The 12,426-nt window shown below is 46.3% G+C and overlaps 1 protein-coding gene across 3 annotated transcripts in view; it reads left to right on the forward strand.

Moving 5' to 3' along the window:
• The window catches only part of EPS8L2 (EPS8 signaling adaptor L2), a 192,228-nt gene that overhangs the window by 95,450 nt on the left and 84,352 nt on the right, over positions 1-12,426 (forward strand). The window contains exon 1 of one of the 3 annotated variants that reach the window (XM_083165379.1): positions 4,801-4,851. The exons of 1 other annotated variant lie outside the window; for it this stretch is intronic. Coding sequence is in view for 1 of the 2 variants with exons in the window: in XM_083165377.1 (XP_083021503.1) it covers positions 6,477-6,525 (49 nt within the window). In the remaining variant the exon portion in view is untranslated. Of the gene's footprint in view, positions 1-4,800; positions 4,852-6,472; positions 6,526-12,426 lie in introns of those variants that run through there. One more of the 3 variants, XM_083165377.1, reaches the window with a different exon arrangement.

The raw sequence follows: 12,426 nt of genomic DNA on the forward strand, positions 1-12,426 counted from the left end.
ACGCGAACCCGAAGCGTGGCGAGCGGCGGCGGTACGCGTCCTCCGACCTTTTCATACCCCCACTATCCACGTCGGCGTGGAGTTGAAAATAGAATAGTGTGGCGAGCGCAGCGAGCCACCGAGTCCGAAGCGTGGCGAGCGCAGCGGATACCTGTGAAGCCCGCGAAGGGACGCGTTTACCTGTGAAGGTATCCGCGTCCGCTCGCCACGCTTCGGGCTCGGTGGCTCGCTGCGCTCGCCACACTATTCTATTCTCAACTCCACGCCGACATGGATAGTGGGGGTATGAAAAGGTCGGAGGACGCGTACCGCCGCCCCTCGCGGGTTCGCTGCGCTCACCACGCTTCGGGTTCGCGTTGATCGTGGGGTGGCGTCAAATACTTTTGGGGGGACATTTCACTGTTCAGGGGTGTTTTGGGGGGTTTATGGCCCATTTACCATTGTTCCCTATGATGATTTGGTGAAATTGAGGTATTTAACATTGTTCCCTATGACAAATCGGGGGCATCGCGGGTACATTGAGCCATTTAACATTGTTTCCTATGGGGAAATCGTGGGCATCGCTTCTGGACCATTTAAGCCTTTTTTTAGCCGCATACGACGCGATTTTGACTTTTTTCAATGCATTTCAATGGGAAAATCGGGGGCATCGCGTCGGTCGCGTCGTATACCACTAAAAATGACACCCGATGCCCGCGATTGTGGCCGTGCTAGGAAACAAGTACCTCTGTATCTTTTCACCAAGAGATTCAGCGGATCCCAGCTCAGCTTAATGATCCGTTTTGCCCATCTCTACACCTGAATTTTGCCTGACACTTCCAGCGTTTTGTACGGGACGCCCACGGTTTTTGTTGGCTCTCCACCCCCACACACCCACTCCCTGTCAATTACCATGCATTCAGCTTGCAAATAAAAAAAATATTTGTAGAAGCCGTTTGCAGGCGGGCCTTGCGCACGCGCATTGTGGTCTATGCGAATGCGCACTTTTTGATAACCGTCCGTGGCGCAAATTTGGACCTATGTGAACAGGTCTGCACCGGCACCTATGTTTTTGTGAGAAGCTTTGTAACAGACCCAGTCACACACAATATAAAAATGTTGTATATCAAATTCTCCTGGTGCTTTTTTAGTTGAATGTTATGTCTAATACGCATTTTCGGCAAAAGAAGGCGCCGATGCTAGCACGGGACATGGTGGCTAAGTTGAGCCAGGCATCTCACATGGGTGGTGTATTGATGTTAGATGTATGCAGACACATCTGTACATTCTGGCAAAAATGAATAATAAAAGGTTGTGAATAGATTTGCCCAAAAATGCCTGTATGACATTAGCGGTATAACGCTGTATTTTTTTCTACCAGTCAATTTAAGGTATAATTTTGATAAGTTACCGGTAATTGTGCTCTGCTTGTCTGTGGTGTTTTGCAGTGGTTTTGCTTTGCTGTTAAGTTTAATATTACATACTTTATTGGCACAATATTTGATTTATGAGTATTTTGGGGTAAAACACAATAAAAGTATCTGATTGGGTGAGGAGAATGTTGTTCACCTAGAACACCTAATGAGACCCAGACAAAATCAATATGAGTATATTGCATACTTGCCTACTTTTGAAAACTAGTTTCAGGGAGATTATAGTTGGCAGTAGAATTTTGCACAGCCCCCCATTGAGGGGGGGCATGTCATGCTCCACCAAAAGAGATTGCGCATGTTGCACCTAGAAGCGTGGGAATGTACTGCTACATCTGAGAGGAATCTTTTAACATGACATATCCAAATGTAGATGAGCCCCAAAAGCAGTTAGTAAGAGCTACTATACTTGGTAAAGTGCTGGGAAATTACGCTGATGATTCAATGTAAATGTATCTATATCTCATTCCTTTTTTCCCCAAAAATGTAACAGTGTAATGTGGGCTAGGTGACATGAGGGGGATTGCGAGACTAATGAGGGAGAGAGGGAGATTGCTGCTATTTCAGGGAGTCTCCTGCAGAATGCAGGAGGGTAGGCAGCTATGGTATATTGATTGCTGTTTTTGGACTGCTGTAAAATAAATAATGTATGTTCTATGTTATCGGTCTGGTGATGTGGTGATAGCAACACTCTGTATATGTGTAATGTAAAGCAGCCCATACACGGTCCGTCGACCTACCTTCGAGGTACAAAGACTTTCGTGGTCCCCTGCAAAGGTGTTTTTATCATGTCATTTTTTATTTCTTCCCAACAGTGTACTTCCACCTCACAGTGGGCCTTATTTTAGTTCACTCTTTCTGACAAAATCCTTCTTAAGCTGTGTACACACGGGGGCGATTTTGTCTAATATCGTGCGCAATATGGTCACGCGCAATATGGTCACACTCCCGTTTTCTCCCCCGTAGTGATCGCTGGTCGCAGGAACATGCTCCTGCGACCAGCTGATTTCCACTGCCAGGCTCCCCCGGCAGTTTCTTTTTCCTCAGCGACCATCTCTGGTCGCTGATGCAAACGGGATACTGAGCGATATATCGCTCATCACGAGCGATATATCGCTCAGTGATATATCCCCCCGTGTGTACGGGGCTTTAGATGGACAAAACCATGTGCACTGCAGGTGGGGCAGATGTAAAATGTGCAGAGAGAATTAGATTTGGGTGAGTTATTTTGTTTCTGTGCAGGGTAAATACTGGCTGCATTATTCTTACACTGCAATATAGATTTCACTTTGAAGTAAAACCCCACCCAAATCTAATTCTCTCTGCACAATTAACATCTGCCCCACCTGCAGTGCACATGGTTTTGTCCATCTAAGAAGGATTTTTTCAGAAAGAGTGAACTAGAATAAGGCCCAGTGTGCTGTTCCTATAATTTTATTTATTTATTAACAGTTTCTTATATAGCGCACACATATTCCGCAGCGATTTACATAGTATAGCTGAACACATCAGTCACTGCCCCAGTGGAGCTTTCAATCTATATTCCCTACCACATGTACACGCACACAGACATACTAGGGTTAATTTGTTGGGAGCCAATTAGCCTAATAGTATATTTTTGGATTGTAGGAGGAAACCGGAGTACCCGGAGGAAACCCACGAAAGTACGAGGAGAATATACAAACTCCACACAGTTAGGGCCATGGTGGGAATTGAACCCATGACCTCAGTGCTATGAGGCAGTAATGTTAACAATTACACCATCCGTATAATGTGTACCTCCACAGGTTGCACACCCTCCCAGTAGTGATCTACGTAGTGCACCCCAGATGTTGCCTCGGATGGTTCCTCTGTGCTTTACATGAATGTTTCCGTGCAGGGTATATATCATACTACTACACAAGCACCCACTTCCCCATATATGCATTGGGCCCCTGTATGGCTCACCTCCCACAGTGTAACCTTTGTAGTCCGCCCAACATGGCTGCCTCATCTGGTACCATGTGGATGGTATCAAAAAAACATGGACCTGAGTTTCTTGTTGGGACCCTACTCTACACTGCAATTATCCCATTTTGTGTCAGTTCTTCTGGGGACAACCTATTCCACCCAGGGTAATCAGTGCAACCAAGATGGCTGCCTCACCTGGTACCTTGTTAGGGTGTAATACACAAGTTGTGTAAGCTATTATCCAAAATGCCTGCACCAATAAAACTGTTGCTTACTGTGCTCTCAAGGCTTTTTTTGTATACCTGTGGGACTTATATACTGCTGTACTACCCAAATCCTAAGTATTATGTGCATTGTTATAATGTTTGTAAAGCGCCTTGAGTCCTGTTAGAGAAAGTGCGCTATATACATAAATCTTACTTACCACAGTATGTTCAGACAGAACCTAATTCAGAATGGATTTCTGATTAGCAAATTTGCAAATTGAGCGATTATCAAACGTCTGCGCACACACACACACATATATATATATATACACATATATATACACACTAGCTAAGCCTGCTTGAAGCAAAATCTTCAAAAGATAGTTGCTACCTTGTGATTGCCTCTGTGTTTCTGTATGTGTGATTGCCTCTGTGTTTCTGTATGTGCAAAAGAGATGTAGTTTTACTCACTACCAGCAGATGGCAGTGTTTTATTTATACACGGACACTAGACATAAATATCAGATATAGAATGGGGGGGGGGGGGGGTGTGTCGGTAAATAAATGTTATGCCTAGGGGCGGCCTGACCATTAAATACGCCCCTGTGCATATATACATCCAAGTCTCAAAAGGAGGTGGGGGCCCCAGGCACGGGGGTTTCCCCTGCAGCTGTGTTGCTAGTCCATTCCTGGATGGTTTATAATACTGTACTTAGGGTTCCTTAGTACAATATGCAGTTTATAAAGGTGGTAAAAAGGTATATCCCTGATGCTGCTCAATATAAAGTGAGCCGAAATAATAACCCTATTGTGTGTGAGGTTTTATTACATACATAAAATCATAGTGAAAACACAGTAAAAGAATGAAAGACCTTGCAGGATCTACTGCACACATTCATGTTCTTGGTGAAAACAGTGAATTATATGCCAAACATCTGCTTACTGTATATGACTGACCTTTAAATACTGTGTTTTCCTTAATACAAGTGAAGTTACAGTACCAGTGAAATACTTTGTTATTGTGCACAGAAAGTCTTGCATTTTCTATGGGACCTTGCAAGGCCTTTACTTCTTTTTTCATTTTTATTTATATCATACTTGCCTACCTGACCCTCTCCGTAAGGGAGAAAATGCTCTGCGCTTGGACTTTCCTGGTAATGTAGGATTGCCATCACCTGTGGGGAGCTAGGTAATTGATAAGAAAGGTGTTTCACCACAGGTGATGGCAATCAGATTACCAGGGAAGTCCAGGTACAGAGCATTTTCTCCCGCATGAAGAGGGTCAGGTAGGCAAGTATGATTTATATGTAGTCACAAAAGGGTTTTCATTTCAGTTCACGGTACTTGTTTCCTATCTGGGCGCCCACTAAGTTAATTGAGCACCATGCTATTCTCCGTAGTGAAATCTGATCGCATCGCATCGTACACATACACGATATTGAACGATGCGATGCGATGCGATGCGATCCGATTCGATTTCCCATAGGAAACAATGTTAAATGGCTCAATTTAGCCAAATTATCATAGGAACAATAGTAAATGGGCCAAAAACACCCCTGAACATTGAAATGTCCCCCCAAAAGTAGTTGACGCCACCCCACCATCAACGTGAACCCGAAGCGTGGCGAGCGCAGCGAGCCCGCGAGGGGCGGCGGTACGCGTCCTCCGACCTTTTCATGCCCTACTATCCACTAGGGCGTGGAGTGAGAATAGAATAGTGTGGCGAGCGCAGCGAGCCACCGAGCCCGAAGCGTGGCGAGGGGACGCGGATACCTTCACAGGTAAACGCGTCCCTTTGCGGGCTTTCCAGGTGTCCGCGTCGCCATGGACACCTGGGAAGCCCGCGAGGGGACGCGTATAACTGTGAAGGTATCCGCGTCCCCTCGCGGGGCTCGCTGCGCTCGCCACGCTTCGGGCTCGGTGGCTCGCTGCGCTCGCCACACTATTCTATTCTCACTCCACGCCCTAGTGGATAGTAGGGCATGAAAAGGTCGGAGGACGCGTACCGCCGCCCCTCGCGGGCTCGCTGCGCTCGCCACGCTTCGGGTTCACGTTGATGGCGGGGTGGCGTCAACTACTTTTGGGGGGACATTTCAATGTTCAGGGGTGTTTTTGGCCCATTTACTATTGTTCCTATGATAATTTGGCTAAATTGAGCCATTTAACATTGTTTCCTATGGGAAATCGGATCGCATCGCATCGCATCGCATCGTTCAATATCGTGTATGTATACGATGCGATGCGATCCGATTTCAGTACGGTGCCGTACGTAGAAAACCTGGGCGCCCAGATAGGAAACAAGTACCCAGTTCACTCTTAATTGATCAGTGCCAGGGATACACCTTTCATCAAAGATCATTTTCGTTACTGCAGTCCATGACAAAATCACTTACTGCATTATGGCTGTAAATAAGGGCTACATATTAAAGGAAGCTAAAAAGTTTAAGGGCCTATACTGAGAAGAGGAGAAACTGTGACCAGTGACATAACTACCGCAGGTGCAGATGATGCAGGTGTTACGGTAAATGGGAAACCTGCAGGGCCTGCTGCACCCAGTTACGTCCCTCTAATCAGCTGACACTCTGCAGGTGTTAATGAGGCTTCTGTGTACCCAGCTACAGCACACTGACTATTCACAAGGTGGTTGCCATGTTGTTGTAGCACACACTGGAAGCATACCTCCCAACATGACCCTCTCCAGGAGGGACACAAGGTTCTGCTTCTGGACTTCCCTGGTAATGTATGATTACCATCACCTGCGGTAAAACACCATTCTTATTAGTAAACCTGTTGAAAACAGGTGATGGCAATCATACATTAAGAGTAAGTGCAGGAGCAGAGCAATGTGTCCCTCCTGGAGAGGGCCATGTTGGGAGATATGTGGAAGTACCTGTTAACATCCTTCGGGGGGATGGCTGTATTGCGGAGAGTAGTAAGTGCAAGGAATGTGACTGCAGCAGGTAATGATTGTATTTACTATACAGATGGAGCAGAGTGTGGAGTAATGTTAATGTAATACATGTGCAGCCAACACCAGTGTCTTTTTAGTATAGCACGCGCAGAGTAGACTTTGGTGCCTTTATATTATTATACACAAATGACCCTCACCCAGAAGCAATTTTGAATTTACCTGTCTACAACCTGTATTATGTCTGGGCATATCAAACCTGCTGTGCGGATACTTTAATGCGACAGTGCGGGGGTGGCGAGTTAGCGCATGTACTAGTTTTAGTACAGCGTGCATTGCACATATCTAACTTAAGAATCTTCTTTATGAGCACTTCATCTCTCTTCCCCTTCTCCATAACGCCAGATTTTTCCGGCTCTGTAAACTTCTCCTGGGCTTTTTTTTTTTTGTTCATTGAAAGAAACTTTATTGGTCTTCTCCCTGGCTGACAAAGGTTTCTCTCCCCGGCGCCTGCTGGTCCCCGCCGTGCGATGAATGTATCTGCGTATGCGCCGGGTACACATAGGGCGGGATGAACTAACGGGAAAATGCGGTAAAACCCCCGTTTTACCGCATTTTCCTATGTACTATTACCCGGCCGCCACATCACCGCAGTGTAGGGTATCGCCACCTTGGGGTGGCCCTATAGAAGCCTATGGGCTTCTTTTCGCCGCCCGACGCCTCCGCCGAAAAACCCGCCGACCCCCCCCTCTCCCCATCCCTCTCTTACCTGGTCCAGGTCCTCCTGGACCCGTAAGGTAACACCTTCCTCCCCCTAGTGAGGCAGCCGGACGTTCTTCCGGCTGCAGGGGGGAGGAGGAGGCGCCAGGGACAGCTTGCTTAGCTGTCCCCGGCGTGAGGGATGCAGGAGGGGGCAGGGAGGTGACTGAGACCCCCCGCACACCACATTCCAGGTATCGCGGGGGGCCTCCGTCACTGCATCGCGATGCCAGCCGCATACGTTAGTACATATGCGGCGGCATCACGGCGGGGGGGCCGCGAAGGGCGGCGATGTATTTTAATACATCTCGCCCATAGCAAGGCAAGGTAACCAGCGCATGAGCAGTACTTGGCAGAAGGGGGAGCGCACATACGTTATGGGAGAAAGGGTATCCCCGTCAGCAGGGATAATGCACTCCCATAACGTACACCACTCTGTTCATACATTAGGGCGAATTGCAGGTGCGCTTATCCACGATAAAGTGGTGGAACCTTATGACCCCAATAATAAATCTACCCCATAGTTTCTGTAAATATGTTTCAAAGGAATGTGCCAACACCTAAGTAATTAGGCCATGCCATCCACATTAGCAGTGGTTCCTGCTCTCTATGGGGGCGATTTAGCACCGCTCAGTAAGCAGCAGTCGTTTGCTGTTTACCGAGCGATTTAATGCAGCCCTCCGAATGCACCCCTGACAAATTTCCACAGTACCATGCGAGGGGGATGTACACAAACACATCAGCTTGCATATGGCCATAGGGGGGGGGAAATCATTCAATGAATGATTTCTCTCCCCTTCTGAAATATGTCAGTCATGGGAACAAATAAGGCCAGTTCGGAAGCATGTTACATGTGCAGTCCCATGTGCATCAGACCCTGTGGTCGCATCGGCGGGACATAAGATGTCTCACAATCGGACAAATCGCGGGTGCTTATTAGCATCAGCCCCACCGCCCAGCAAATGCCGCTCCCAGCTGCTGCTTGGATCCCGCTGCCTACCCTACCTACAGTGGTGACACTGCGGAGGGGGGACAGAGCATACAGATAACTGGGTTTTTACCGCATTTCTGTGTTAGAGAATCGCCCCCTAAGTGCCAAATCATAAGCGAGCCTGCCGGGGATCTATGCTGTATTTCAAAAGAAACAGCAATTCCCCTATTTATCAATGTGTAGTTATAAGACAGCATATATTGTATATTGGGACTTATTGCATTGGCAGAAAAAAATATAAATTAAAAGAAAGAATAATTTTAATAAATATCAATCAAAATACATTTCTTTATTTAAATGATAAATCATTTTTTTACCCGGAACTAACCTCTTCTATTTCCACACTAAGATGCTGTTAGCGAAAGGATTGACTGACCATTTCACTCTCATCGCGGAGTTTCACTCAGAGAAACAAAGGAGAGGTTTTTAATGATGTGGACTGGGGGGCAAAATTATTAAGCCCCGGTGAAGTGATAAAGTGGCTGGTATGTTACTACCATCCAATCAGCTCCTAACTGTAATTATTCTAACGAAGCATGTTACTTCGCATTCACAAATAGGAGCTGATTGGCTAGTTAGAAAGTACCACTCATTTTATCACCTAATCAAGGTTAATAAATCTGCCCCAGAATCATGATGCCTTCCCTAACATTTTGCGATGTTCTAATATTAGACACCAGTGCAATAGAGAGCCTGGCTGGGCCCAGGTATGTATATGGGGTGTGGCCTAATTACAGGAGGCGTGGCCATGTACCCTTAAAATAAAATATAGAAAGAAAATAGTACATTAAGGGCATCTCTGGCCACACTGAAGCCTAGCACACAACCGCATGTGCTGGAATGAGAAAAGTGTTTGCAGGACTCCCACTGGGTCCAGGGCCATCTTAACACATGGTTTACTTGGCAGATGGCAAAGGGCCCCACAATTCTAGGTGCCTTTGAGCAGGGGTTTGCTGCTGCCTCTGGAGTTTTCTCCACTGGCCTACAGCCAAACAATTACTGGCTGTAAGCTGCTAATTGCTGGATGGCTGATGGCAGTTAGAGAAAACACTGCAGGAAGTTATTATTTATTAACTTTAGTAGGGACCCCAGTGTATTGCTTTGCCCAGGGCCCACAATGCCATTAAGACGGCCCTCCATTGGACCTGGGTAATAAGTACCCCTCCCCCACCCCTCTTGGGACTACTGATGACAATTTTTTACTTGCCCACTGTTGTGATTTTAAGGTATGTGCTGCAAGTAGAGACTGGGGCAGTTTTTGAAGAACTACGGAGCAAATGCACTCAAGAAGTTTTCTGTAAAGTGAATTAGTGAAGATTGCCGACTTTAAGAATCTCCTCTCCAGGAGAAGCCTTGAGTGTGGCGTCATTAAGCCCCGCCCCCAGGAGGCAAAATAGTCAAATTCATGGATCTCTGTGGAGAAGGCGGGGCTAAAATGAAACGCTTGTGACATTTTAGCCCCCCCCCCCCCCCCCTCCTGGGACCCGTGGATTGCAGCATTTAAATTCCGATGTCGGGGGGAAGACGGCCGCGATCGGGGGGGGGGCGCATTCCGGCCATTCCGGGAGGGTAGGCAACCCTGGAATAAGTGAAATGAGTGTGTGCCAGGTATAACTCAGTTGGATCAATATGAATCTGACGAGGCTCCGTGCCTTGTAGCTTTCTAATCGCCTGTGTGTGAGTTCCCACAATGGCTGTGTGTGTGCAGCTACAGTTGCATAGTGACATACATGCATCGTTTTGCTGTGCGGCTTGTTTAAAAGAAAATGAGTAAGGTCAGGAGAAGGTCATTAAACGTCTGTAGAAGATACGAGGGAAAATTGATGGTTCAGTTTCTCATGGAAACAAATTTTACTAATAGACTTAAGTGAAAGGGAAATGATGACTACCAAAATAACAAAAGAGTATTTATCTCTGTACCTGTCCGCCTAGATCACTGTGCCACAATATTGAAACAGCTGGCTTTTTAAAAGATTACAATGTTCATTCTGTATGCACGTATTTGCATTGTGCAAGTAGCAACAGCACAGTAGCTTAAGAAAATAGTGAGTATTGCACAAGGTAATGCTTTTGGTGTAAAGTGTAGGTTACATTGTGGTGCAGGAACAATTCCTGAATTGTGGGATCAGAGAGCTCTATGGTCTTTATTCAGATCTGATTGCAGTACAAATTTGTTCTCAAAATGGGTAAAACCATGTGCACTGCAGGTGGGGCAGATGTAACCTGTGCAGAGAGTTAGATTTGTGTGAGTTATTTTGTTTCTGTGCAGGGTAAATACTGTCTGCATTATTTTTTACAATGCAATTTAGATTTCAGTTTCAGCACACCCCACCCAAATTTAACTCTAGCTGCACATGTTACATCTGCCCCACCTGCAGTGCACATGGTTTTGCCCATTTTGAGAACAAGTTTGTACTGCGATCAGATCTTAATAAGGTCCTATGTTCTGGCAGGGAAAGAAGCTTGTGCATGTTTGCCTTGCCCTCAGTGGTTCAGGTGGAGGAGGCTTTGCTCTACTTCTTAACATGAGGAGGTCATGCAGTTGCACCTGCTCCGTGGTTGGTTTAAGTATACAAACTGGTGGTGATGATGATGATGATGGCTTGTTGTAAATTAGAGGCCTGATTTGGACCTGCTCCCTAGGCTGCATGTAAATTGGAGCCTATCGAGCAGTTTAACTCTGCCCCAGCGAACGAACCCCCCTCCCCCCCCCCCCCCCCCCCGGATCCCCTTGCTACGCTGTGAGTGGATGTGTACGCTTACACATTCGCTCGCATGCACCTGCACAGAGGAAATATCATTCGATGGTTATTCGATGGTTTCCTCTGTTCGCAGCAGAAATGTAGCCCAGGTGTTTCTTTTCTGCTGTATGGTCTTCTCTGAATAGGGGGTGGGCATTGAAGTCATCCGCAGGCAGGGGAACACCTGCGTTGCTGGGGTCCACCCAGCATGTCTATAGGCGAGCCCACCCTCCCTTTTGGGGCTTGGATGTCCACCCCAGAACCACGCCCCTGCCTGTTAATCAGGCAGTGAGCATCCCCATCCATTTAGCTGAAGGCGTTTGCTGCGGGGGGCATTAGCGCCTTTGTGCATGCGCAGTCCCCGACCATCGGAGACGGGGCCGAATTTGCTGCTCAATGAGCACCCCTAGGTGTATATTCTGCAAACATACGATATTCAGCACTGACGCCAGCAATAACGAGGACGGTATGGTATGGTATGCTCTTCTCCCATTGATGTACACACCGCTCAAATCATTCTGCTTTGTTGAAGCGGTCATACACAGAAGAGAGAAGTTTTGGCTTCATGTCATGCAAATCAAATGGATCAGGACAAATTGTACAGGAGGTGTGAAGTTCCAGCAGTATAATCTTCTATTGTCGCTTTTGCATTGCCATTGTATGCATTGTATTCCACACTTTGTGGATGTTATTGTCTATATATAGAGCTAAATTGTAAAATCCCTCTGCCTGGTCACTAATATATATATATATATATATATATATATATATATATATATATATATATATATATATATATATATATATATATATATATATATATATATATATATATATATATATATATATATATATATATATTAGGTGATTCATCGCGCTCTTCACACCGTCGTAAAGGGCTGCGTCCCCTTAATTTGTGAACATTTGTATATGAGAAAGATGGTTAGAATTGTATGAAAGATGCCCTGTATTGCAACTTCAGTTATAGGTGAAATGTGTTAAATAGAGAGCATATGATGTGGAAGGGGGTGTGTATTGTTTTGTTTAATTAAAAAGCGGTTACAGAGTAAGATGTACATTGACAGTGTGGATGGTACAGTGACATTTGTGGGTGTGGGGGGGGGGGGGCTGTGTGTGCATGTTGTTTAGGTGTGTGCAATAGTATAGTAGGGTGTTTTTGAGTCAGCGGCTCCCCACTGGCGGAGGTCACGACACAGGAAAACAGGAGGCTGGGTAGTGATAAGTGTGTGGGCATAAGGGGGACTAAAGAGGAGGGTGGGAGATACTGTGCAGCTTCTGCCAGTGGGTGAGGGTCAAGTGTGGCAGTACAGGAGTACAGAATGGTGGCCCTGAGTCAGTGTCTCCTCCTACTGGGTGGGAGTTAGGTTGCATGAGAGCAGGAGGCTGGGCTATGAGGCATGATAGGGGCATGTGGGCAAAACAGCGTCAGCGACTCCCCAGT

This window comes from Crinia signifera, chromosome 11, assembly GCF_055691185.1.
Source record: "Crinia signifera chromosome 11, ASM5569118v1, whole genome shotgun sequence".
Classification (NCBI taxonomy): Eukaryota; Metazoa; Chordata; class Amphibia; order Anura; family Myobatrachidae; genus Crinia; species Crinia signifera.